The sequence below is a fragment of the Lutjanus erythropterus genome, chromosome 15, assembly GCF_056507025.1.
Source record: "Lutjanus erythropterus isolate fLutEry1 chromosome 15, fLutEry1.hap2, whole genome shotgun sequence".
In the NCBI taxonomy this organism is placed as follows: domain Eukaryota; kingdom Metazoa; phylum Chordata; class Actinopteri; order Lutjaniformes; family Lutjanidae; genus Lutjanus; species Lutjanus erythropterus.
Genome location: NC_139331.1, coordinates 20,042,002 through 20,069,092, shown reverse-complemented (window position 1 = coordinate 20,069,092; position 27,091 = coordinate 20,042,002). Strand labels below are relative to the sequence as shown.

Sequence of the window (27,091 nt, the reverse complement as noted above, 5' to 3'; positions counted from 1 at the left end):
CTGCTTTAAAAAAGGCGATGAAGACGAGAAGACAGGTGCAGAGGAGGATGATGAAGAATACAAAAGTATTTCCGATTCCAATGAGGAATCCGAAAACAAACATGTAGTAATAATGATGACAAGGACGGGACCTGCATTTAAGGAGCAAGATGAACCAACATTTGAGCAAACTGTTGGACCTTTCCTCTTTAAAAATGGGGATGAAGACGAGAGGAAATATGGAGAGGAGGATAAAGAGAAAAAAGATGTATTTCCAGACTCTTCTGCCCAACTTCACCATCCTGCCATCCCTAAAGACACAAATATTCTCATAACATCTGCAGCCAACAACCCTCCGCCTGGATCCACCTTCACCAGAGCCACCTTCTCCCCAGGCTCACCCACGGACAAGCAGATCCAGCTCCCGGCCCTCTTCAGCGGCCTGAGGGTCCTGAGGAAGGGGGTGGTCGGGCCTGAGCATGACACTGTGGCCCAGATCAAACCTTCAACTCAAGGAGTGAGCAGGGACCTTTTCCTTGAGAAGCAAGAGGACACTAAAATTCAGGGGAGCTTCCTGGACCAGATCTCCCAGTTCCTGAGCCGGGAGAAGAGAGGAGATGAGAAAGAGGAAGAGAAGATGGAGATGGAGGCTGGAGGAGATTGGGATGAGAAGAATGAGAGTGGAGAAAATGAAGAGAGGAAAGGAGTTGAAACAGAGGAGAATGCAGAGGAGGTTTCGTTTGAGTCGACAAAACCGTCTGTATCCAGTGCTGAGGCAGCGTTTGATGCCTTCAAAGCTTTTTTCACCCCAAAGCCACTGAAGAAAGACCCAGCAGAGAAGGTGGACCTGGAGGCAGTGAGGAAGAAGATCAGAGCAGATAAAGATGTGCTGAGAGCGCTTTTTGAGAGAAGCTCCAATAAAACACCAGAGAAGAAAGACTCACCTGATGGCAAAGTATGACTTGTGTATGAATCAACGTCAAGCATCATCGCTTACTTTTTATGTGGAGAACTAGCTCAACCACAGCTTTTTTTATAGTGCTGTTCTGTATGCAGACATATACAAGCTATATTTATTATTGATTCTGTTATAAAACTGTTGTCAAACTCTTTTTTCACTTCTAGTCAGAAGCATCCACCCCAGGTGAGGGAGAAGAAAGGACTCCTGGTCGTCTACAAGCCGTCTGGCCGCCACTGAAGGAGGAAAAAGTTGGGCTGAAGTACACAGAAGCAGGTAATATACACACATTTTACACATTCTCCCTACTGACAGTAACCCTTGTGTTTTGTTGACATTGGCTTTTCCTACCAAATTCCATTTTTTTCTCTTCTAACCTAAATAAAATCTAATACTGTATGTAGAAAATAATTTAAAGGAATATTTTGGATTTTTTTGAAGTGGAATTGTATGAGATACTTATCCATAGACAGTGTATTACCTACAGTAGATGGCAGGAGCACTTTGTAGAAAACTAAGCAATGTACTGCTGTGGACAGGGTCAGCAACAAAAACTACATTAGTCACCTAAAAAAGCCAAATGTCACTCCCTTCAAAGCAACCAGACTCCTTTGGCAAAAACAGTAATTATACCTTGCAGAACACAAGAGCTGCTGGATGACCACTGCCTCAATCTGTTATTGTGTAAGTGTTATTGTGTGACGTCTGTGTTTTTAAAGGGTAGCTCAGATTCAAGTCACACGATAACAAATACAAGCTATTAGATCAAAGCAGCAGTGACTCAGCAATTCCTGTGTTTTTTGAGGATTAAAATACAGACCTTGCCAAAGGAGTCTGGTTGCTTTGGTAAGAGCGATATTTGGATTATTGTTTCCCCTCAGAACAGGCTGTCTTACGGCAAGACTAAGTGATGAAAATATTCTAAGTACAGCCTACATTTAAACTTCAGCAGCGAAAATACAGTTCACAGCAGTACACTGCACCTTTGATGAAGGTGACAAAATACTGAAATGAATGCTCTGTTGTTGTGTTGTATGATGTTGTTATTATACTAAGGAAGGAAATTCATGTTTGATTTGTTACATGTGCTATTAATGAGCATCTCCAGTATATTTTCTTTTCTAAAAAGTCATCCACAGACTAAGACAGGATGTTGGCCTAAATAATGATGTTTTTTTAACTTACTAAAATGTGTTTATTGTCAGCATCAACCACAGATAAAAAAGCATGTTAAAATCCACTGTGTGTAACTGTTTTTGAGTTTGTGAGACCCCAAACAGCAGTTATGTATAATTTTCTGTAATATATTATTAATTCCAAATATCACAAAACATATATTTTTGAGCTGTTGAAGGGGTCCTATGACCCTCAGGACAGCAAACAGAACATCAGGGTTAAAAAAAAAAACATTGTGACATTTGTGCTACAATGAAAGCATTTAATAACATAGATATCACCACACTATAAGATGAAAAGAAAGATCCACACAGATTCATTGTATTAAACACATTTTAACTTGAAACAAAGCAACAGAGGAAGTAGGAGTGTTTGTACTGTGATATCATGTGGTGCATGTACAGTAATATCAAGGTCTACTGCTACAGTAAACACGGCTCCACCCAGTGTGTGTCCACAGAAACCTAATCAGCCAGACACCAGTATGTGAAGGAATTCACGTGACACAGACTGTACCTTTAAAGATCCACTGTGTAAGATTTTCAGGAATTTAATAGCAGAATATTTTAGAAATGACCATGGCTTAGATCAGATATAATTACTGCATATGAAAACTATTTACAAATATGCGTGAAGAGATGCATATTTGTATCTCAATCTGTGTGTGCATAATTAGATTTGTAAATATGTAAAATCTTTTTATATTTGCAAGTGTATTGAGATTTGTAAATCAGTATTTGTATATAAGTATATAAGTTTTTTGCTCCAAGAGCTGGAAATACAGATAAGTCATCAGTTACAACTCAGGCAGGCCTGTCATTGGCTGTCTGTTTACATGGGACTTTTGCTCCACCGTGGCAGAAATCTGCCAATGCATGTGGAGATTTGTCTGTGTCCCTTAGTAGTGATACAGCCTACGCACCACCAGTCGGCAGCAATGATTTTAAAGAGAAACTTGCAGGCAGGGACAGTATCCTCGTCTGAAAACAGGCATTTAAAAAGTTAATGCAGGATTTTATATGTTTTACACGACATAAGGGCAGAGGGTAAAGGGTCCGTTTCTTTCTAAACATGCTGTCATGTCATGTAACCAAAGGGTGTCCTTGACTCTGCCTGAGCTCAATGCAGTATAAAGTATCTTTGTGAAACTTGCACCTGATGTCTAGGCAGAATCAGAAATTCTCACAGTAATTGTTTTTCTCTCCTCCTCCATCAACTTGTGGCATCTGGTGCACATCCAAAGGAAACAAAAACACACTCAAAAGACGACGCAGCATTGATTAACAGCCATTATATCACACTTATAGACCGTATAGAAATCTTTTTAGAAAAGAATTTGAAAATATAAATGGCAGTTGTCTGGACAGAAAACAATAATCTGTTTATCTTTACAAATCAAAACTCAATAGTCTAACAATAGAATCACGGTCAGTGCAAATTAACAAAATTTTAAACCCAAAAATCAAACCCTGACCTTAAAATCGAAAGTCATTTCAAAACATGGGTTTGGTGAATTGTGACATCCCAAATCCGTAAGGCACAAAAGTCACCCTGCTTTCATTGATACGTCAGTGGGTAACTTCTCAAAATATAAAATGTCTACCTCTGTTAATCAGTAGGATTATTAAAGTTTGTTTGAGCAGGGATAAAACTGTGTGCTCCATGTGTTCACACCCGGCTTCCTGTAAACACACCTCCTGTAAACACTGTTAGGAAGGTGACAGTAAATACTTTATTTAACTGACCATTCAGTAAGTCCAGTCAGTCGTTAGCAGATAAATGTTCGTTTAAATAGTTTGTCCAATATGCCAGTGAGCATCAGTCTGTATGTTTTTCTTACATTTGAGGCTCTGCTGCCATCCTCTGGTCAAGTTTTGTATTATTTTTGACTGTGTCGGCCCTCAACAGCCACAATATATCCTCAAACGCCTCCTGCGGGGGTAAAACATGAATTTGATTTATAATGCAAAATTAGGCACAGTCTCAGGTGTCTCATGGTTGTTGCAAGTTGTCTCTTGTTCAGCTTGTACCCAGCCACAGCACTCATATACTCATCATGAAAAAGAAAACGTTCTCAGGCACCACAGCTGCAATAATGAACATCTGTTGTGGTACAAAGAAAGAACACAAAGCTCTTGTAAAATGCTCTTTTACTCATCATTCTTTTGCTCTGTTTCCTCTCAGAGCACCAGGCTGCTCTCCTGCAGCTGAAGAGAGAATGCAAAGAGGAGCTGGAGAAGCTACAGGTCAGTGTGAAAGATAAAGTGAGGTGTTGAACCCTGGTGTGCTGCAAAATCATACACTTAAAGGGTAGAGTCCAACACTGGATTTTTGGAGCCGCTCAAGTAGATATGGACTGCTACCGTCATAGCTGTGAAGTCTAACTCTGGTTTTGAAAGATCGCTAGAGATTTACAGTGAATAGATGCTTAGTTATGTGTCTCAAATCAAATGATAATACAAAACGGGCACAAATTGGAGCTTCATCTATTTTTCATCATTTATTTTCAGGAGGACTATGGTCAGGAGCTGTCCAGACTGAGGGTGGAAAACGAGGACAACGTCGCCCGTCTGGAGTTCACTGTTGCTGAGCTGCAGGCCAAACTCTCCCAGGCAGGGACCCGCGCTCGTGGGGAGCTCAAAGATGTCGCTGTATCAACGGGAGACGACTTTTTACCCAAAACCTTCCGCACAGTCTGCATCCAGACAGACCGAGAGACGTTTGTTAAGACTCCTGAGGACGGAGACGAGATGGGGGGAACCTGCATGACCCCTCAGCAGCAGAGGGTGATGCCCAAAAAGCTGGACCTGGCTTCTATCAGCCTCAGCCTGACAAGTCAGAGGGACGATACTTTGTCTTCATCCTTGTTGCATGACCCTCCTCCTCTTCCTCCTCCTCCTCCTCCTCCTCCTGGAGCCACACTACCTCTATCAGAACAACCACCCGCTCCTTCGCTGACAACATTACCAACCAACACACACAGTCTGCCTCCTCCTCCACCTCCACCTCTAAACCACATGCAGCTGTCAAATGGCCCTCCACCACCACCACCCCCACCTCCTCCTCCATCTATGCCAGGCTTAGCTCCTCCACCACCTCCTCCTCCAGGTGGGGGTCTCATGGTTGAAAAACCTCCCAGGAAACCAGCAGTGGAGCCATCCCGACCCATGAGGCCTCTTTACTGGACCAGAATCCAGATCCAGGACAACAAGTAGGTCCACAACTTTAAAATAAAATAAATAAATAAATAAAAATATCAGTAATAATTAAAATGAACTCCAATAAAACTAATTTTCTATGAAAATATGAATAATACACAAGATAATACAAGTTAAACTTGGTCCTCCACTTCAGGAGACACTGTCTTCCTCTGCTGTCCAGCTGTGAAAAGTCCTTTGTTTCCCTCAGAAGTCAAACCAAGACATCCACTTTAGTTTTTAGTTGTAGGTTTTGCAGCCGAGCGTGCACTCATGTTGGCCACATTGTTTGACTGTTGGTGTGTGGCTCTGTCTGCTTTCTAATCTGCTGATTTTTGGACAGAGATAAAGATCAGTAGTTTATACTGAGATGTTCCCACAGCGGTCTTCACACAGTTTGTTATGTCCCAACAGAAATGTGATTCACACAGCATTTCTTTGGCCTTTCATAACACAACTCATAGTATTTAATTATCATTTTAACAGTTTCGTTTAAATCCCTGTATTGTCCTCATGTCAACAAATCAATGGAACTTTGAACCCCGACCCACACTTTTATCTTATTATACTGTACAATATTAATTAAACCAAGGGCTAATTAAACATGTTTCTCTCTCCCTCAGAAACAACACAATGTGGAGCACTTTAGAGGAACCAAACATAATTAACACCAGCGAGTTTGAGGATCTCTTTGCCAAAACCACCGCACAGACCAAAAGGAAGCCGCTGTCAGAGGCGTACGAGAAGAAAACCAAAACCAGGAAGGTATCTCACAGAATTAACTAGAACATCATGACAGAAACACCTGGGTTTGGGGGATTATTTGCAGTATGTTGTTTGTCCACTAGATGGGGTTGATACCATGGAGTTTACAGATGCCAGATTATTTTAAATTTGTCACATCCAGATTGAGACGTTATTAGCTTTTTTTTTTGGAGGGCTCCTATGTTTGACTTTATGTCTTTCTTATAGTGTACAGGTAGGTTCATTTACATTTACCTGTCTGACAGTTTACTGATAGTTGTGATTTATTTACTCTTATTACATTAGAAGTATATTTTTTCCACTGTTCTGTGTCTGTTCAGTCATTTCCTCCAAAATCCTGAACTTTTGATGGGCAGCAGTTCTTCACCTGGATTTTATTTGTGTTTGCTGCAGTAAGGACACTAATGATACAAGTTTATTTGTATAAAACCTCTTCAATGCAAAGGCAGTCAAAAGTATATTAATAAAAAGCATAAAATAAAACATTTAGGAGATAATGAGATGGAAAATGACAAAGAATACAATTAAATAAAAAAGCAAAAGGAGATCCTATATGGTCAAACATGAGCACATCAGGTATATCAGCTTCCTCTCGTTTATTCAGCTGTGTAGATAAATCAGATTCTTAATTCCTGGTAACTCTGGTTACAAAATGCTAATGCATTTTGGTACAGCATAATGTGCCTTTTTTGTTTGCCTCCATCTTTGCACAATAAACTCTCCACTGATTACTCACTAATGGTTTTTAATGGTAAGGTAGTCATGGTAACTGTGTGTGTGTGTGTGTGTGTGTTTGTCAGATCATTAAGCTGCTGGACGGGAAGCGCTCTCAGGCTGTGGGCATCCTTATATCGAGCCTCCACCTGGAGATGAAAGACATACAACAAGGTCAGTTATATTAGAATGTTTCATTCATTCAGTTTTGTTGCTCGGAAATCACATATTTCATATATATAGGCTCATTGTAGCTTGTTATTTGTCTTTTTAAGTATAAAAATACAGCTGAATAAAATGTATTTTTCTCAGGCCTAGGGTATAAAAAAGTGTTTAAGTTCATCAAAAAACAGTACAATAAGAGATATAAGTTTGAATTCAGTTAATGCTCTTTTTTCTTTTTTTTTTCTTTTTTTTACCTTTGTTTCCTTTATCTTAATTTATGTTTCCTTGAAAGATTGTGTCTCCCCAGGGGAGCACCAAACAATTCAAGGGGAGAATCAGTAAATGGAAGTGAAAAAAAAAAACCTTTGTTATTTTTTATCAAAATGAGATAACATAGAATTAAACTGATAAAACCGTTCTTGCAATTTATGATAAAGTCAATGAAGCATGCAAGACTTTTTGTTGCTTGTGGAACATTTAAGAGGACTACACAAGTTACTTTGATTGTGTAGAATGTTGTATTCATGTTGTATTTATGCAGGATTTGATTTAAAAAAAAGTATTTTGTGCAACTATCAGATAAATCAGAAATATAAATAATCCCTCCTTTTGCTGTAGTGCCTGATTAACCATTCTGTATCTGCGCTTTTCTACATTTCTACTTCTAGCCGTTCTGACAGTGGATCACGCTGTGGTGGACTTGGAGACCATTGAAGCTCTGTATGAAAACGTACGTATTACAGCACACACTTTAGGTACAAGCGTAACGGCACTATCACGAACGTCTTATTTGTATTTTATTGTGTCAGAGAGCACAGCCAGACGAACTGGAGAGAATCAAGAAACACTACGAGACGTCAGAGGAAGAGGAAGTTAAACTGCTGGACAAACCCGAACAGTCAGTATCTCACCTGCTAACACTGATGTTTAGAGAGTACACCAGTAATTGATTGTGTCTGTGTGTGTGCGGTGTGTGTGTGTGTGTGTGTACACTGCGGAGACAAATACCAGGCTTATACAGGCTACTGTGTTTCACCTCTGTTAGCAGCTCTAAGAGGGATGGACAACATCATGACATTATGTCTTCTTGCTGTTGGTGTGGTTGTCCTGCAGGTTCCTGTACGAGCTGTCTCAGATCCCAGACTTTGCAGGCAGAGCCCACTGCATCATCTTCCAGTCGGCCTTCATCGACGGGATTGCATCCATCCAACGCAAACTCAACACTGTCTCCTCTGTCTGTAAGGTGAGGGAAAATGTAATGCATGTTAATTAATTATTCCAAGGTATTTATGGCGATTACACTTGAGAACACATTCTGTATAATTCTGATATGATATGTCTGATTTCTTAGTCGGTCCTGTGTGTGTTTTGTGTTTTTTAAGGTTCTGCTGGAGAGCAATGGCGTCAGGGCCGTGGTTGGACTGGTGTTGGCTCTGGGGAACCACATGAACGGAGGCAGCAGGGTCAGAGGTCAGGCCGACGGCTTTGGTCTGGAGATTCTGCCTAAACTGAAGGATGTCAAGAGCAGAGTAAGGCTTTGATAACTGCAGGAAGACTGTCGTGGCTCCATTAGAAGACACATGTCTGCACCTTTCGTTGTGCTTTAGTACCGCAAAATTCATTAATGGTAAATAAGGATTTCTTAGGGATAGAATTAGAAATGCTACGTGAATTGTTGTATTTATTGCACTTTAGTTGTATTTCCAGAGATGAGATAATCATAGAAAAGCTTGTATTTACAACTTTACTAAAAAGGAGCACTTTGTGATATATTTGATTGATGCTCAAACTTTTGGGAGAAGCTTTTTTCAGTCCAGCCTGAACAACCTCCACCAATCAGAGGGTTTCTGTGTGTAGCCTGAGAGACCAAACCCTGGGTGAAAAAGTCAACAAAGCAAATTCTGCAGCTTGTTGCTACGATCCCTTTGTAATAAAAGAAAGAACGAAATGAGTTCATCAACATTTTTATCAACTCTTAGAAGCTGGATTTGGTTTTTTGTCAGATCTGTCAGTGGTCCCATTTACACTTTGTATGTAGTCTGAATATGGCGAAATACATGATCTTTATAGAGAAAAAACATGTAATTAAATGTTTTAATGAACGTGCTGGAATATGACAGTGAGCTGTCTGCCTGCACATCATGCTTTTACCTTATTTTATTTTATTTTTTACTTGTCTTTTACTTGTTTTTACTTCATTTCTTCTCAGGACAATCGTATCAGCCTGGTGGACTACGTGGTGTCATACTACCTACACAATCTTGATAAGGTACATACATACATATTGCAGTTACTTTGTATGCTTTACTCTACATGAAGCTGATGTATTTATATTGTTGTCCTTTGATTATTTGAATATAGTTGGTATTTATCAAGTTTGTGGAGGTAAAATGGCTGAGTGTGTTTTTAAAACCAGTGATTAAAATGCAGTATGAGTTGAGGGATCAACTGGAGCGTATTGATTGATTTTCATCCTTTATTAATGCAAATAGACCAACATTTGACACTTCTGTGTCTTCATCAGAGTGTCATTTATAATATTGCTCTTACATTTATACTTGAACATAGTCATAAGATCATTCCTGGTGGCGTCCTTGCATTCAATTCATAAAAGATACTGAGTGTAAAAACCCTTTTCTGTGCAGGTCATAAGTACCTGTGATGTTTAAATCTCAAATTAACTGTCCTACAGTCAGTGATTTCCTTTTATTTAATGCAGCACAAATGAGGATTTGTTCTGGAATAATCATGGACCAAAGGAGAAAAGCAATTTTTTTGAAAGATGAGATCACAGAGGTTGTATTATTCAGTGGACTAAATAGTGGATTAACAAAGAAAACCAAACACATAATTCTTATCACATTGTTTATTTAATTAATGCAGTTCACCACAGGCCTGGGCGTAATATGCCAGACTGACTATGAAAACAATAAAAAGAATGAGCATAAAAGAAAAGCAAAGTAAGTTTTTATAAACTTGTACATGGTTTTCTGTGCAAGTCATACCTAAGATCAAAACTGATTCTTTTATATGATGTTTTATATCACATATGTTTTTCAACCTAATTGCAGAGAACACTGAGTCTCTAGTCTCTCCTACATATTATTTGCCTCCTCTTATCATAATAGCCCACTGGCAGATGCACACATCAAATATAATTCTTTTTGAAAGTATACATTTGTTCGTCACAAATCTGTCGTAATGATGGGGATGACAGCTTTTAAGATGGTAAATTAAATTTGTAGTGTTTTCTTGCATCCCTAAATCAATTATCCACTGACAGTTGTCATTTGCTCACCTTGCTGTCCATTTTGATCCTGATGAAGGTAGATCGAAAGATACAATACATTTCTCAGTCCCTGTGGTATTTAATTTTTATTTTTGATTATGTTCCACCAGAACGCCGGCACAGACAAGAGTATGTTCCCACTTCCTGAACCTCAGGACGTCTTCCTGGCAGCACAGGTCAAGTTTGATGACCTGAACAGAGACCTGAGACAGCTTGGACGAGATCTGACAAGTACGTGATGTCACTCCTGCAACCTTTATCTGTTCCATCTCCTTCTCTCCAAAGAAAAAAAAATACTCCAGATTAATGAGCACCAGTACTCTTCTCCTCCTTTTTGGTCCATGATATTAGATGGTTGCACACATTCCCGAAAACATTAGCTCGACTCCGAGCAGACAGACGGTGAGCTTCAGCGTCCGTGTCGGCTCGGCGACCGGAATAGTCTCGTTGTGGTCATTTTGTTGTGTGTTTTTGTTTGAAAACCTCAGCCAGCCTGTGTAACTCTATCACTCTGATTCTGAGAGGTTCCCACAGAGCAAACCTCGGCCTAGTCTGGCATCGTTTTTCCTCAGACAACAACAACTCACCACCCTGGTTTCCCATCACTGGCCCCAGCCATTGAGTAACTGTTTACACTTGGGGCTAAAGGCCTACTTTTTTGACCAAACTTGAGTGAGCTAAAGCCCCAGAACAAAAGATTTCCTCCCGTCTTTCTTATCCTCCTAGCCTGTTCTCTTCTCTCTCTAAGTGTGCCCATATGACGCCATTCAGCATGCCAGCCAGTTACACCAGACAAGTCATGTTGAGGACAATGCTGACTCTTACATGTGTACGATTGTGAGTGAGTGCATTGTTGTGTCCCTATGTATACATGTGTTTTTGCCCGTGTGCGCTGTATGTGCGTGTACTCAGAGACTAGTAGGAGTCTTGCTGCTGATACTGGCCTGGCGCCTTTCAGATCCAGCTTCTAATCCTCCTGCCCATCAGATCTCCCATCATAGTGCCTTTGTGCCCCTGTCGCCAGCACAGGGAGACCATAGCTTCCCACTTATGTAATCTCCAGACCTCTAGTATCTGCAGCGTATCTGCACGGGCCTCTGCAGAGATGCACGGATCCTTAAAACTGCTCGGCTGTATCACCTGGGCTCCAGTGTGGCCCCACAGATGTGTGCCGCAGATAGCTTTCTCTACCTCTCAACACAGCTTTGACTTATCGGCCCGTCTACCCAAACCACCGTGCAATCTGGATCGCCCGTCGCAGTTTCCTTTTGTTCTGCCTGTTTGAACCGCCCTCATCCCTGTGTTTTCTGTTCGGTTGGTATGAAATGTTTCCCAACAGTTGAAGAAAGATTAGGTTCTCTTAAGTCATCCATGCTGACTCTTGAGGGAAATGAGATTTAATGAATATATTACAGTAAAAGACCTCGTTATATTATTTTATTTACTGTAAAAGTTTATCTGTAGAGGTATCTAACCATGCAGATTTGGTTTTATTTGTCCAGGCTTGGAGATAGTCATCTCTCAGGTTTCTTCCTCCTAACCAGTATAATGGAGGTGAATACGGTTTTGTCCATGCTGCTCTCACAATTTTTTAAAAATTACATTAAAAAGTTCGCTAGAAGTGTAGCTAATCTGCCACCTCTATTTATAGTCCGATAGTCTGGTCTGGTTTTAAGTGAAACAACTATTAAATGGATTGACATGTTCATATTTTCCTCATGATGAGTTGTAATAACTTTGATGGTCTGTTAACTCTTCTTTAAGTGTCATCGTCTGGTCAAAATTAAACTTTACACTTTGGTTTAAATTCAGCATCAGCTTTATTTTGTCATTAGCACTACTGTAATTAGTAAATGCTGGCATAATGACATGCTAAACTAGGATGGTGAATGTGGTAAACATTATACTAGCTTAAAAGTGGGGTAAGTGATTATGGAGAAAGTTGATTTTTGAGTTTCATTCCCAGGTCATTGTCCCAGCATGTTAGCTAAAATATGAATTTAGTTTAAAGCACTGCTTACACTTATTTTTACAGCATGTTTCTGGGCACATGTATTTGTGAAATGTGAAAAATTAGTTGTGAAGACAAAATGTTCCACTTACTTTCATTTACTGTAGTTTGTGTCTGGACTCCTTGATAAATTTATGTCACTAAGGAATCTGACGAAGATGTTTTTGTGATTTATGAGGTGACTGATCTTAAACTTACCTAGCGAGGCAGCCAACTCAATCTTTCCAGTCTTCAAGTTGTGCACTTGTGGCCAAAATACAGTCAACGTCCTGTGAAGAAATACTGGCAGCTACAGACGACAGCAAGAGGAACGATCAAAAACAATTGCGGCAACAATGTTAGACAGCAAGAGTTAGATTTACCAACTGTGAACAGGACACAAAATGAGCACCAGACACCAAATGCTAGTAAAATATGCACATGGCTGGTAGATTCCATACTTTATTAAGTGGCACTATTCACTAGCCTTTTTGGCAGTGGACAAAAAAGTTTATTTTGCACTCTGCCTGTGAAAGAGGGCGGTAGACAGATGGTTCATCCAATCATCAGCCAACTATTTTTGAAAGTGCCTGCCCTTTTCCCAGATGTTCCTGTGTATCAAACCGTCTGGCGTGTCAGGTTAGATCTAAACACATCATCATCAAAACCTTAAAATGTCTTGAAGAAATCCCTCACTGTGAAACCAAATCACCGCTTCAGTCCTGTTTGTGTAATTTCAGTCTCACATCTGAAGGCACCACACTCTTCATCAGCTGGCTCTGTTTATGTGAAGGTCTATAACCCTCTTCAGTCTGAAATAAGCAAACTTCTGTCCAACACAAAAGGCAGACAAAAGAAAGAAAGGCTCGCCACACAATGCAGGGAGAGATACCCGCCTCCACAGTTTACACAAATCCTGAATGAAAACAGTATTCTTTTGTAATCTTATCTGGGAGATGTTGATCGAGCGTCGGGGTGGGGGGGCAGGGGCTCGGCTCCCTCTGCAGCCTCTATTATGACTGGCTCTGCAGACTGGCTCCTCTGATCCACTGATTGGACGCAGAGCAGCGTGGAGCCACAGACTGGCAGAGGAAAAGAGAGAGCGGGAGGGAGTCTGCAGTCGCCATCTCTGGGTGAATCTCAATAAGTGACATCTAAAGAGGAAGCGGTGCTGATAACCTCCTGCTGGGGCACAGGTGGAGCTAGTTTAACTCAGAAACTCTCTCTGTCTCTTTTCATCCATCAGGTTGTAGTTATGGGTTAATACTGCAACAGTTAAGTTAAAAAAAAGCGAGATATTATGTCCAAAGAACTCAACAACACTGAATTTCTTCACCAGAATGTGCGGCTTCAAAGAGTGTGCAGCTTAAAGGGCCACTACGCCAGTTTTAGATATCAAGTGCAGTCATGAGGAGTGCCACACAGCCTGTAAAAGCAGTTGTATAGTATCTTCAGTGGCTATGGGAGGAGCTAACGAAAGAAATTAAGCCAGATGATGTCATAGTGATGTCATTGGGGTTATCAGCTTGGGCTTGGGAGACCACAGATTTATTATATACAGACCACATTACAAACTGAGGCTGTGGAGTATGGCGAAGAGGGTGTTTAACGGTCAGGGACTCTCAAAAACAAGAAAAATACTTAAAGCATGGCTAAAACTTTTATATTGAAAACTTCACATTGATTTGAAATAGGACCATGTCCTTTGTAATGTCAGTGTTTTCACTGATGCGAAACAAACCCAGGTTGCTGGTGTGCCTGCATCTGTGAGACTGTAGCTAACTTTGGTCCACTTTGACTTCTTGGTATCAAAGACCAATAAATGAATAATGTCTTGCTTTCCAAAGTGCTGCTCATTTAACCTTCACAGAAACCAAATTTAGTGTAGTTGCCCCCATTTTCTCCCATTTTCTGAATCGTTGTCTTTTGATTTTGTTTTTTTGGTGTCAGGATGTGAAAAGGATGTGCAGAGGGTTTGCTCTGATTCTCCCGAAGAACACCTGCAGCCGTTTAAGGACAAGATGGAGGCTTTTGTTGTTAGCGGTGAGTGTTACAGTCATATGTGGTACAGCTGCATACCTGAGTTACTTTAAGCAAGTCTGTACAAATATGCCCATAAAGACACATGACTATTTGTTAGGATAAATACTTTCAATGGCAATATTAGTTTACTGTGTTCCAGCAAGGTATAGTTATTTCTGGAGACGGTACTTGGGAAAGAAATATACAAATTCTAAGACTTGTGAAACCTTATTTAACAGCACTGAAAATATTTTACTCTCTGATTCCAGATGATTCAATTTAGATGTACTGCAAACTCAAGAATGATCATGTAGTAGCCCAGTCTACGTTCAGGAACCTGTCAGCTCTCCCTTATTTTCTTTCTCCATGTTCTCTCCTCCATATTATTTCATGGAGTGTCTTTGGTATCTGTGTGTGTGATGGAGATAGGGTGGATTCAGAGAAAAGACTAGACAGATAGGGATCAGACAGATTTGGCAGTGACTGAGGGACTCCTGCCTGAGACACACAGGCACTGGGAAATATCTGTCCAACTAACTGAGGCACTGCATGTTTTAAGATTTTCAAGTCAGTCAAGTCGAGTACATTTTATTCATATAGTGCCAAAGCACTATATCACACAGAACTTATCTCAGAGCACTTTTCATATAGAGCAGGTCTAGACTATACCCAAATAAACGCAACCTTGGATATAACCAATAATATTATTCACATAGACCAGACAGTTCCCACCATGAGCAAGCATTTGGCAAAAGTGGCAGGGAAAAACTCCCTTTTAACAGGCAGAAACCTGGGGAAAAACCAGAAAACACTGGATTTATTTGACTTATTTGCTGCATGTCATCTTCTCTCGCTCTCTACCCCCTTTCTAACTTTTAAATGAGAATGTGTCTTCATTCAAAAAAATGTTTAAAATTGAACGGGAATAAAGTAAAATCAGATTTCCTGTGATTTGTTGATCTGGACATTTATTTGGAGGCTATAATAGTGGGATTGCAGTTTGAAATTGTCAGCAAGAATGGCTCCATTGTTGAATAACTAATTGTGCAATTGCTGTTTTGAAGAGACACAAATGGTTGTCTGTCTCCATTTGACACGGTCATCATCATAAAAAAGGTTCTCACTGTGTTCCTCGAGTCTCTGTAGGAATTATGACGGTTTGAGTCTGGATGCAACTAAACCGTTTCCTCATCTGTTTCTTTGCAGCACGAAAAGAACACGCAGAATCTTCCTATCAGTTGATGACTGTCCAAAAAAGGTTGGAGAATGAATCATGCTGTTATTGTGTGTGCAACATGCTATCGTTTTCCTCAACTTGGTTGTTAAGTTCAGTGTCAATTCAAGTAGCCACAAAAACGTCTGTGTAGTACAGACACCAATGTGTTGAATGTTGATCATTTTTAATATTTTTCAACATGAAAAGCTTTGCCAGGCAAAATTAGCCACACTCATCAAATGTCCTCAAAATCTGTACTATCATTCTTTGCTGGAAGTTGTCCCACCTACACCCTCTCAACAACTTTCTTGAAAATCAGACCAGTAGGTTTCCCATAATCTTGCTGACAAACAGACAAACAAATAAACTGAACCAAAAGCGTAACCTCCCACGTTAAGACTGGTCCAGAACTGCCGGGTGTAGTTTTGTTGACAACATTGGACAACAAATTCAGTGATAGAGATTACGACTCAAAAAATGATGATACCATGAAGAAGAGATAGACCAAAGTCATTGTTAACATGAATTAGTACAGTAACAAGCCAACCAACAATCTGGTGAAGTACTGGAAGTTAACAAGCTGTCATTGCTGTAGTGGCATCTGTCTGCAGTATGAGTGCAAATGAATGCAAGATGTCATAAGAAGCTGACAATTTTCTACTTGTACCATTACTTTTTATGCAACTTAACTTTTGACAACAATGTCTAGGAGGTCATAAAGAACCTGTGCAGTTTGGCTGATCCAACAGTCGTTTCAAACTTCAACTTTGCAAAAACACAGAATGCAAAATACACAAACTTTTAGTGCTGCTGTCTGTGCTGTCCAAACATTGTGAGATTCACTGAGTGTATAGAGGAGCCCTCTTTTTCATACCTGATGTTCAGTTTTCAGGACTTGTCGCTGTATTTTGGACTGAAGCCCAAGACGGGAGAGAAAGAGGTGACCACAGGGCATTTCTTTATGCTCTGGTTTGAGTTTTGTGCCGACTTCAAGGCCAGGTGGAAGAGAGAGAACAAGAACATCTCTAAAGAGAGGTATCAGACAGCCCTGTTCATGTGCATTTCTACACCACTGTTTATAAAAAGCAGGAATGTTATTCTGTTAAATGCCAGAAATGTGCAGATTGATCCAGTCAGCTTCTCTCGAAGAATGTAGTTTTAAAAATCCAAAATCAACCAATGTTTTGGAAAAGGCCCAGTAAATAATGTCTGGAGTCCTGCATGTAACAAATGGACAAACAGTGGAGTGTCTAAAGGAAATTTTTCTTTATTTTTTGGTTGGATTGAACTGTACTTACATTGAAACTTACCTTATTTTGTGTATCTGTTTGTGTGTTTGCAGATTAAAAGAGGCTCAACAGTCAGTGAAGAGGATCACAGGAGAGAAGAAGGTGGAGACCAGAAAGATCAACCCTAACAGCCTGGTAAGACTTGATTTAGCACAGCAGAGTCAATACACTTTTTCCTCTGTGTATTTGCCTCTGTGGTAAAAAAAACAAACAAACAAAAAAAAAAAAAATGGAGGTGTGGACTTGAGTCACATGACTTTGGATTCAATTTGACAGAATTAAAAAAGGCTTGGACTTAACACCAATGACTTCTCTTGGACTTTTGACTTGAAAATACTTGATACCTTACACCAAGCCAAAAGATTAAAAAGTACAGTATGTTATTTAGAAATTGCACCATGAATCAGTTCATTTCCCTTCATTTGCTGAATCAGCTAACATTAACACCATGAATTCCCAGCAAGTTGATTTCCCAGAACCACATTGTTTGAACCAACAGCATCCAACCAAGTTGCAGGAGAAAACCATGAACAACTTGGGACATGAGTGCAAAGACTTGAGGCTTATTTTTGACTTGCAAAACAATGACATGACGGCCCTCTGGTACAAACACACCAACAGACATTTCCTTAACCAGGTCTTGAAATGCAATGCAGACAAATACATGCACATTCACAAATATGCTCTTTTGATGATTTCACTGAATTAGGAGGAAGTTCTCTGCAGTGCTCTCATTTATTTTAAGTCCAATCACAACTTGCTCTCAACAGAAAGAACGACTGCGCCAGAAAGAAGCCAACATGTCTGCACCTTAAGAGACTCAGGATGTCACACAACCATCCTAAACAAGCTGGACCAGACTGCACGGGGACTGTGACACCAAACCAATATTTCCTTATTTAAATCAAGATTCACTTTTTCACATCTTTTACAGTTTACTCTGTTATTCTTACATGTCCATGGAGTGCTTGCATTCATCGGCTGACAGCTTCATGTGATATAATTCGCTACCTGAAAATGAATTTAAATTTAAAAGACTGAAATAATCTTTTGTGCAATATGTAGACATCAGAGATACCTTCAGCTGTGTATAGGTTCTTACATTGCTCTTACATTTTGCATTGATTCTGACATGTAAAGTCTGATCTTTCCAATATTTTTCCACAAATAAAAACTCTGATCAGAAAATATGATTTCATAGCTTGAAAACTGTTTTATTTACAAGCAACTTTACAATAAATGATACACATATTATACACAGTCATAAAATGAAGTGGCATTTAGCAGTGCAGGTTGTAAAAAACATCTGTATCATAAAAAGGCTTCAGCTTTACATCCCACACAGTGGAAACAAAAACAACCATCCAAGTCCTTTGAGGATGTGTCCTTATACACTTTGTGATAAGTTGCACATCCATTAGCCTGCAACAAATATACTATTATAAATTGTTACAAACCAGCCTGCCTTAAACTTGAACATGTTCTCATTGGCACTCACCATCATTAGTTAGCTTAACTAAACTCTAAACTTTGGAGGCAATGCCTGATAATTTACAATATAGCTGGACAGTGTGATATATTATTAAATGGAGGTTAAAATATCATCACAGAGGGAACATGACACATGAATCAGCCACTTATGTAGGGGAGACCGGGGTCAGTTGACACACTTTTCACTCTAACCAAGAGCAAATTAAAGGTTTAAGGTCTTGTAAAGCATTTTGTAGCATAGCGTTCGCTAATTTGAGGTGATTGTTACAAGACTCACACAATTTATGCTATTCACCTGCTAGTGAAGCAACTTAGCACCACCTGAGTAGGTTAACTGAGAATAATGCTAGACTCATGATTTAAGGACAAATGCATTAAGAGAAAGGAAGACATGGATGCATTCAGAGAGCCAGATTGATATATACGGTAGGTGTACACAGTTTAACTTGAGGCTAGAGCAGGTGAAGTTTGTGTAGGAATCATAAAGCAGAAATTAAAATTTCTTAATGATTCCTTGGGAATTTTTATTTTAAATCTTTGACACAACCATAAAACTGAAATGTTAACCTCACCAAAAAGTGACTTACTTTGAGAAGTTTTAACGTTGTAGATGAGTGCAGGAGAAAAAAGAAAACATTTTGATGTTACATTCTTGTTTATGTGACCTACAAAGGACCAGAAAAGGCTGTGTGACGCCAACCAACCCCCTCTCCCCTATATTATCAATCAAGAAAATTAGTGTTAAGTTAGAGACTATCATCTCCACTGTAATGATGGAAAAGGCTCAAATAAGTTTATCATATTCCCACTTTATTCTCACGTGTCCTTTAAGAAAAATACTTTATTTTTGCAAAGCTGCACCTGTCCTCCACATGGAAGAGGATGTAATGGGCCTGGATGTGTTATCTTGCGTCTAATCCGTATCTATTGTTGTGCAGCGGCAAAGCTTTACGCGCTGGATCCGTTTCTTCCTGGTGTTGGGTGTCTGACCCGGGCAGAAGAGAGTGTAAGTGACGGTGCTGAAGGTTTTGGGTTTGCAGGCGGAGCAGGACTGAAAGACGTCTCCGTCCTGGTAATTGTGCCTTGGGATGTAGAAGGAGTTGCACTGTCCGTAGCAGAAGCGGTTAATGATGGTGCGGCTCAGGCAGCCCTCCTCTTGGATGGTCTGTTTGAGCGGCTGCGTTTTGCACCAGTCCAGCCGCAAGTAACGACGCTCTGTGACGTGTAGCGCCTCTTGACTGGACTCCAGCACTTCGTCGGTAGAAGTTACAGGCCCCGTCCCGCGGGAAATTAGTCCACTGATGGCTGGTTGTTGGCATCTATCCGATTCTTGGGGGTTGTACTTGTTTGGGTGTGGGAAAGCGCTTTGAAAAGTGTCGGCATCTGTAATCCACATCTGGCTGAGCAGCAGCCCCAGAACTGCTGCAAAGATCAGCACTGATGGTGCCTTCATCACTGAAGCTGAGGTGGAAGAAAACACAAAAGTCAACCATTGATAGAGAGAATTTTACGCAGTTTTGTGAGGGTTTTACGCGCCCATCACGCACTAAACCAGCAGTGGACACGCAGTTTATTTTTTCAAAAACATGATCATTTTACATTTTAGTTTAACTAACAAAATCAGCAGCGCGGATGACACACTAAAACCAGCACCGTGCATGCAGTTTTATTTGAAACACAATGATTTAAGTATTTAGTCCAACAACATTTTTTTGAGGATTTTGCGCACAGATATTGTGTGAGTATTACGCACCAAACCGGCAGTGAACAGACACTATCGTTTTCCAAAAAACAAGATTATGCAATAGTTAAGTTTAACAAACAAATCAGTAGTTATTAGTCATTAATGGAGAAGGTTGAGATTTTACGCACAGGTTTTACGCGCGTCTTACGTACTAAAACCAGCAGTAAACATGCATTTTTTTCAAACACGATAATTCAAGAGTTCAATTTAAAAAAATAAAATCAGCAGTTATTAAACTGATATACCTGTTGTTTATTTAAGCTCCTCACAACAAAACTTTATCCAGTCAGACAATTCACAGCCTGTGTTTGTTCTTCTGGTCCTGCCTCCTCTGTAGTGGCTTTATGAATGACACACTGAGGTCTTTTCTAAACTTTTAAGTCTTGGGCTTTAGAGCTTCAGCAGAACACGCCCCCCAGAACCCTGATCCTCCTTTATCTGTCTGAAAGGGAGAAAAAAAAACACAGCTCCAGACTTTGTCAATGCAGATAAATCGTTTATTTGACTTTACAGAACAAAAACATAACATAACAACCATTTTTGTCAAGGTGAAGTGACCCAAGACAGATTCAGTGCTGCCTGTAAGATTTACAATATTTGCCATGCTACAGTGACAGTAATCTCTTACATGACAAAGCAAAGCTACAACAGTAAGAATATGATCTTTATTGAATCTTCAAGACACAGAGGTGATTCACTGGTTATATCAAGACATACAAAAATTAAGCTTCAGAAACTTCAGAGTGTGAGTAAATTGATCTCTGTACAGTTATGAGTAATAATAACTTTCTCATTCAACATTCCTCCATAACAATATATCTTTATACAACTTCCTCTTATAATACAGTGGTAGATATACTGTACACTGCCAGTCAAGTTTTTAGCACTATGTATTGGAGCATTTTAGGTTAAATGGTTGAACCACAGTCAATGAGACAGTTCTACATGCTTTGAAATTGGTTTGTATACATGAACTGAGAATTACTTTTCTCCAACAAATGGTCTTGAATATTCTAACCTAAACTACAACGGATATTTGGCTCACAGTTGAAGTTAACACTGTATTGTACTGCAGAGTAGTGTAACAGTTTGCTTTTGGATCTTCAAAAAAAGCAGCTGTCAAAAGAAATACAAATACAAACTTCAATCTGTTTGCTGTTTACGAAGCTTGGAGCTTCAGAAACAAAAAGTGAATTTGATTTTCTGTTCAGATCTTGTATTTTGTCTGTCATTAACTGATATTTGCCCCCTGTGATGACAGATGAGCGTCAGTGTTTCAACAAAGCCCTACAATTCTGCCTCCACGATCTTATCATTATGAAGTGTCAGGCTCTAGTAAATGGAAAGTGACTCACCGTTGTGTACAGAAGTTGTCTTTCTAACAGCGGAACAAACAATAATGCAGCCTGGAAACACTGGGGGGCAAAGGCAGTTAAAAAATAAGACCACTAGTTGTGAGACAGATATATAATATATTTTGCTTAATAAGTGAATATCTTGGCCAATTAATATGTTTGCAATACCATAAAAAAGAATGACAAAAACATTTCTGTAGTGGCTACTTCTTATTTTACAGCACTTGTGGCGAGTTCCTCTGTTTGTTAAAGGGCGACTCCATTAGCTTTCTTTTCCAGGGTTTTCAAATGGAAACTCACACTCAGCTTTTAAGCAAAAAGCAGTTGCCTAGGTTACAGTGCTGATGCCCTCTCCTCCCTCAGCCTTGGGATTTTGTATGTAGCAACGTCATCATGCAGAAATTTACACTAGGTAACATGAAAAAGATTTTTAGAAAGGCTTAGGGAAACTGCATTTTGACTAAAATATATGTACTTAGACCAAAATTTGATTGGAAAGCTACAGAATGGTATAAAAAACTAAAAAAAAAAATATATAGAAATATCTAATGGACCCATCCTTTAACCAAAATGCTTAAATATGTAGTGTTAAAAGCTTTTGTCTAAGTGTACTTATATATTACAGTGAGTGTTGCAGGTGCAGGAGTTTAGGTTGTGGTTTTGCTGGCAGCAGAGACAGTCGGTGCTTCCTCCTCCTCCTCCTCCTCCTCCTCCTCAGGGAAGTGAGGGACAGATTTTTTGGCGACCACGTTGTCAAGCCTCTGGCCCATCAAATACGGGTTGACACTCTGCAGAGACGGACAAAAATATTGCAACAAATACTGCGAACACAAAGAGATAATATCTAACCATGCAGAACAAAATCTGAATGAAAAATGTGAATCAAGTTTTCCAACCCAACATGAGATTCTTGTTGAGAAAATATCACTTCACATGTAAAGCAGTGAGTTTAAGAGTATGTGGGTCCGTCAAGGGGTAAGTCTCAGTGCTGGTGATGTGGTTTCCTAGACACAATACTACAAAGGAAGAGGGGAAAAGACAACAAACACTATACCCTTTTTCTTCTTTTTGGTCCTCCCTTCAGTTTTTGGTACAAAAGCTCCTTGTTCTGAAAGAAAATGCAGAAGTGAAAAAACAGTTTTCGGACATTAAATCATGTGTCAGTTGCTTTAAAGCCCGTTCCTTTATTCTGAAATTACAGTTAACAAATTGCCTGAATGTCTTTTTTCCACTCAAAGGGGTGATTTCTTCAGGCCCGAACAACCAAGATATAAGGTTTGTTTAATCTTTTACATGGCCAAAGTCTTGTCTTCATTTTGTTTTTATGCTGTTGCCAGCGTGAGAAACCAAAGCTGTGACTGCTGGGCTGCTTGTTCCCAACATCCGCAGAGGAAACGATGAGAGACTGAAACTAGAGAAAATTCTTATCATACTGCAAAGTACAAAGTACATGCACTAAAAGTGCTTGGTTTTTTTTGCCACAGGCAGGCTCAGAAAGCTCTGACAACATTAAGGAAATGTTTTTGGTGAGTTTTATTTTGTTTCTGTTGAGTTTGAACAAAGTGTGATTTACGATGATAAAATGACTGTTTCTGTAAATGGAGTCTGGTGAGTTTGGCAAGAGCAATAAGTTAGCTATTTATGCTTTAAGAAAAAGGAACGTACTCTTTTAGAAAAAGCTTTATCTCTCTACACTGGAAAAAAAAGCAGTAAAAACAGTAATATTACAGCAGCTGGGGTGCCAAAAACACTTTCAAATAATGGAATGAATGACTACACCATAAAATTACAATAGTTTTCTATAGTTGCAATACAGTTCATCTTTAACTTAAGCTTTTTAATGTGTAATAAGGGGCATTTAAACTCATCAAATACAATGAAATGACCAATAAATATGGTCAAACACAATTATACAGATAATCAGGCTTAAAATTGCAGAAGAGTGCTGTTTTTAGTTGGTTATTATTTTATGTAAGAAGAATTCTGGTTATTTGATCAATGCTTTATGTAATAAAATTATACACCACCATTTGCTTTATCTAAAAAAAAAAAGTTAAATTACTATTGAAAAAATGGTAAGTAGGTTTATAATAACAACAATCTATGTAATTAATTTTAGATCATATCAAGTTTAGTAAAAGTTTTTCCATCCATCCATTTTGTGGACGACAACTGCAGCAGTTTTGCTAAATACTGGACCACAATTCCCAATTAGTCACTTAGACACAAAAAATATGGAAAAATTAGGTCCAGGTTAAAAAATATTGCAGATACCCTTTAATTCTGGAGGAGTTGTGCAATTAATGATTTACCTGGTATACATACATCTGGCATTATGTCCTTATGTACTTCAGTCACTGCTGTGAATGCAACTAGTAGGTGAAAAACTGGAAAACTCTGTTAATGAGGTATTTGTGCTTAGCATTAATATTCTGATAATATTTAATTACTATTTATATGAGTGTAATTTGAACATCTTTGAGTTTTGGACTGTTTTTTGGACAAAACAGTCACTCTGAAGCTCTGGGAGGTAAGCAGTTGGGAGCAGTTTTCACCATTTGATTGGTCTGTGATAAAAGAATTATAATTGATCCCAGTCCGTACTCACCCACTTCGCCAGAGCTGGGTAATCGTGCTCTGGATCAAATAGGTGCTGATGTTTCTGAAACTCTCTGCTGAACTCAGCTGTGTCCGGGGCATTTTCCAAACAGCCATCTGCTGCTGTGAAGAAGAGGAGAATACGTGAAGCATCGGAAATGACTGATTGAAATGTAAGAAATCAATAAAAACAAATTGGTTAATATATTGATTCTGATCATTTTTCAAAGTTAATGTCTAAAAACAGCAATTTTCATACTGGGACATTAACGTGTTAATGAATGAAAGTCTATACCAGTCTTTCCCAGGGGACAGGGGTTTGGAGGGTCTGGGTATCCGTGATCATCACTGAAGTCTTTGGGAACGTTGTCGCCTGTCAGCTCGGCCACAATGTTGGGGATGTTGCCAAAGGGGCCGAGATGCTGCAGCCCCTCATGAGCACCACCTTGTGGAGTAAAAAAAACACTACAGTCACCACAAAAACAACAACACCAGCCGAAAGCCTCATAATACAAAGAACAGGCATCAGTGAAGTATGTACAGTTTAGATATCATCACATATGACAATATTCTCCATGTATCAACAGAACTCGATCTTATTTTTTTTTTTTTTCATTGGTGTTTTCAGCACAATACAGAACCTCATCTTTACAGGATCTCTTTTTGCATATAACCCCTGAGAAATGATCAATGATAATACTTTCATTCAGTATTAGAATGAGCCTAAACAAATGATGAAAGAATCTGCAACTACTGTGATAATCGATTAACTGTTTCATTCACTTTATGCCCCAAAGTCTCTGGTTTCAACTTGTCAGGCTTGAGGATTAAATGTTTTTCTTTGTCATATGTGATAGTAAACTAAATATTGTTAAGTTTCGGACCATTCGAGTTGGATAAAACAAGCTTTTTGAAGATGTAAACTTGAGCTATAGGTAACTGTGATGTACATGTTTCACCATTTTCTTACATTTTGTTTACAAAATGATAAAATGACAAAGTAATGGCCTTATTAATGGAAAAGAAAATAATCATTACTATGGTGAGGCCGTATAAACTTAAATGTAACTGAACTAATTGCAGAAATTTGAGAAAAAAAATAAATAAAATACAATAAGTAAAATAATAGTTCTCTCAACTAGCAAAATTTGTTTCCCAGAATGGGAAATTTGTTTTCTTCCTGGGAATTCTGATAGAATGTTTCTGCATAGCATTCCCTGGATGTAAAAATGTCAGTTTTTTCTCGTTACGCTATTGTTACGTTCCCAGAATGTTCTGGGAAGGTTAACTGAGTGGAGGAGTACTTTAATGTTTCCCCTTAATGTTCCCTGGATGTAAAAGGTAAAGTTTTCACGCTGTTTGTTACATTCCCAGAATGTTTTCCTTTGCCAAAAATGTTACCTCATACTGTTACTATAATATTTTGAAAAAGTTACATTAAAGAAAAACATTTGCACAACAATCTCATAACTTATTGTATTTCAATTATGTCTCTCCCGACATGCTCTGTTTTGTTGTTTCAAAATATAAAAAAAAGAAAATAAAAAAGTAAGAGACAGGTGATATGCAGTGGGACAAATACAGAGACTACATCACTGGGTCACAATGAACCTTATTTGGGTCCATTAATGGCTGAAAACCATTTAGTCGCCAATCAGACATGAGGCAGTGGGTAGTAGTGTTATATTTTATATTACTGCTTAATCAGAATGAAAGGGAAAATGAGAACCAGCTGGTACAGAAGTACAGAATTAAGACAAACAGAAAAAATAGCATATATTTTAAATTAATATATGTCTCTTGCCTCATTTGTTTAGTTTGACAATCACTGCACCCTCTCTTCCGTCCACATCTCCCTTTGAATTTCAGCAAAAGGGTCTTTTTCTTAGTTTCACCAGGTTTGTATTGAATTCACTAAAAGCCTCTCTTCCACAGTAAAGCGTCCGTCTCACCCTGTATGCTCTGAGGCCCGACGATGTTGGTGGCCTGATGTGCGGGATACTCCACCCTGGGCCGAGCGATGCCCAGCTGCTCCATGACGCCGTGCAGCAGCCGCTGGATGTCGGCCTCAGACACCTGGTCCGCCGTGCGGGGGCTGCGGGCTGAAGCCCTCCCGAGCTGCAGCCACAGCAGGAGGCCGAGCAACGACAACCGCACCGCCGAGATCATTTCTGTCATCTGCGGCGGAGAAAAACACAATGGATTTCTCTGTATGGACAGGCGTGTAATCATGTGCAAACACAGCTGCGTGTTCCTGGTAGACACATGATAGGCTAATAACAGGACAGAGGATTATAAACGGGGACAAGAATATTAATATAGAGCTTTCACAGAATTTTCTGTCAATGCAATTCATATTTTTTAAAGTAAAAAGTTGATAATATTTAATAGAAATACATCGTCTGTGAATGGAAGAAAGCCTTAGTGTGTAAACAGAGGCAAGGCCGATGTAAATAGTCTATAAATAGCCTACATGATGTGTCTATGAAACAGAAAAACAGCATCATTTTTATTAAAAGCTGTCTTTTATTACTCTTATTTGATTAAATACGTGATTTTATCTCTAGAAAACGTCATGAATGATACAAAAACACATTTTTTCTTACCGTGTCCTCGCTGCTGGTGGGGACCTGCCTGCTGTGCCAGACCTGTTGTCAAGCTGGCCAGGATAAATACGTGTATTTCCGGTGTACAGAATAAAAGTTTGCTTCCCATACACCATTTTTAAAAATTATTTCAAAATCTGTTTCCCGCCGAAATTCATTCCGATCGAGGTTAATTTAACATAAATTTAAATTAGTATTGTTTTCTTGATGTTCTAAAACGAACAGTCCTACATTTTTGCTCTTTCTCCTCCTTTATTTTGAAGAAAAGACACACAGTTTCCCTGTTCATTACGCAACCTTGCAGGATGCGATCCGCCTCACTTCACGGTTCAGATGCAGTTGCTAAGATACCAGAAATCCTGCACTCTCATTGGCTGTTACATTGTGCTTCGTGCAGGGCCCACAACAGCACTGCACAACCACAGGCATCAGGAAAATCTCTGCGTCTGAGTTTAAAGGTCATACAGCAGGGATGCTCAACTTACTCTGCCAAGGGCACTCTTTAGAAATAAGAGGAGCTAACAGACCAGTTAATAA

At 39.3% G+C, this 27,091-nt stretch overlaps 3 protein-coding genes across 4 annotated transcripts in view; 1 reads left to right on the top strand and 2 right to left on the bottom strand.

Moving 5' to 3' along the window:
• Window positions 1-17,953, top strand: part of fmn1 (formin 1) — a 33,535-nt gene extending 15,582 nt beyond the window's left edge. Inside the window, exons 4-19 of the mRNA XM_084737714.1 lie at window positions 1,105-1,213; window positions 4,298-4,359; window positions 4,624-5,324; window positions 5,934-6,075; window positions 6,876-6,963; window positions 7,623-7,684; window positions 7,764-7,852; window positions 8,068-8,197; window positions 8,337-8,483; window positions 9,164-9,223; window positions 10,354-10,474; window positions 14,184-14,276; window positions 15,462-15,513; window positions 16,357-16,506; window positions 16,814-16,895; window positions 17,531-17,953. Coding sequence (XP_084593840.1) covers window positions 1,105-1,213; window positions 4,298-4,359; window positions 4,624-5,324; window positions 5,934-6,075; window positions 6,876-6,963; window positions 7,623-7,684; window positions 7,764-7,852; window positions 8,068-8,197; window positions 8,337-8,483; window positions 9,164-9,223; window positions 10,354-10,474; window positions 14,184-14,276; window positions 15,462-15,513; window positions 16,357-16,506; window positions 16,814-16,895; window positions 17,531-17,575 — 2,133 coding nt within the window. The 3' untranslated portion in view covers window positions 17,576-17,953. The remainder of the gene's footprint in view (window positions 1-1,104; window positions 1,214-4,297; window positions 4,360-4,623; window positions 5,325-5,933; window positions 6,076-6,875; window positions 6,964-7,622; window positions 7,685-7,763; window positions 7,853-8,067; window positions 8,198-8,336; window positions 8,484-9,163; window positions 9,224-10,353; window positions 10,475-14,183; window positions 14,277-15,461; window positions 15,514-16,356; window positions 16,507-16,813; window positions 16,896-17,530) is intronic.
• Window positions 17,954-19,091: 1,138 nt separating this feature from the next.
• grem1a (gremlin 1a, DAN family BMP antagonist) lies at window positions 19,092-21,070 on the bottom strand. Its single transcript, XM_084737788.1, has 2 exons — window positions 20,241-21,070; window positions 19,092-19,712 (listed from the first exon to the last, which is right to left on the bottom strand). Exon 2 carries the CDS (start codon window positions 19,702-19,704, stop codon window positions 19,165-19,167), a length of 540 nt encoding a protein of 179 aa, XP_084593914.1. The 5' UTR covers window positions 19,705-19,712; window positions 20,241-21,070; the 3' UTR covers window positions 19,092-19,164.
• On the bottom strand, window positions 21,069-26,677 carry scg5 (secretogranin V). Of its 2 annotated transcripts, none has more exons than XM_084737787.1 (6): window positions 26,555-26,677; window positions 25,901-26,126; window positions 24,244-24,393; window positions 23,959-24,068; window positions 22,405-22,458; window positions 21,069-22,138 (listed from the first exon to the last, which is right to left on the bottom strand). In XM_084737787.1, the coding sequence occupies exons 2-6, from the start codon at window positions 26,124-26,126 to the stop codon at window positions 21,998-22,000; spliced, it is 681 nt and encodes a 226-aa protein (XP_084593913.1). In that variant the 5' UTR covers window positions 26,555-26,677; the 3' UTR covers window positions 21,069-21,997. The 2 variants fall into 2 exon arrangements, with proteins under 2 accessions (XP_084593913.1, XP_084593912.1); XM_084737786.1 differs by having other exon boundaries at window positions 23,959-24,071; window positions 26,555-26,676.
• Window positions 26,678-27,091: the final 414 nt, after the last annotated feature.

What these genes read in the sequence shown, in the direction of transcription:
- grem1a (XM_084737788.1), bottom strand. Translation starts at nt 19,704, where the DNA reads ATGAAGGCACCATCAGTGCTGATCTTTGCAGCAGTTCTGGGGCTGCTG.
- scg5 (XM_084737786.1), bottom strand. Translation starts at nt 26,126, where the DNA reads ATGACAGAAATGATCTCGGCGGTGCGGTTGTCGTTGCTCGGCCTCCTG. An exon ending in CTGTCCCCTGGGAAAGACTG is followed by an intron (nt 24,072 to 24,243) that starts GTATAGACTTTC and finishes TCTTCTTCACAG; the next exon opens with CAGCAGATGGCTGTTTGGAA. An exon ending in ACCCAGCTCTGGCGAAGTGG is followed by an intron (nt 22,459 to 23,958) that starts GTGAGTACGGAC and finishes ATTTTCTTTCAG; the next exon opens with AACAAGGAGCTTTTGTACCA.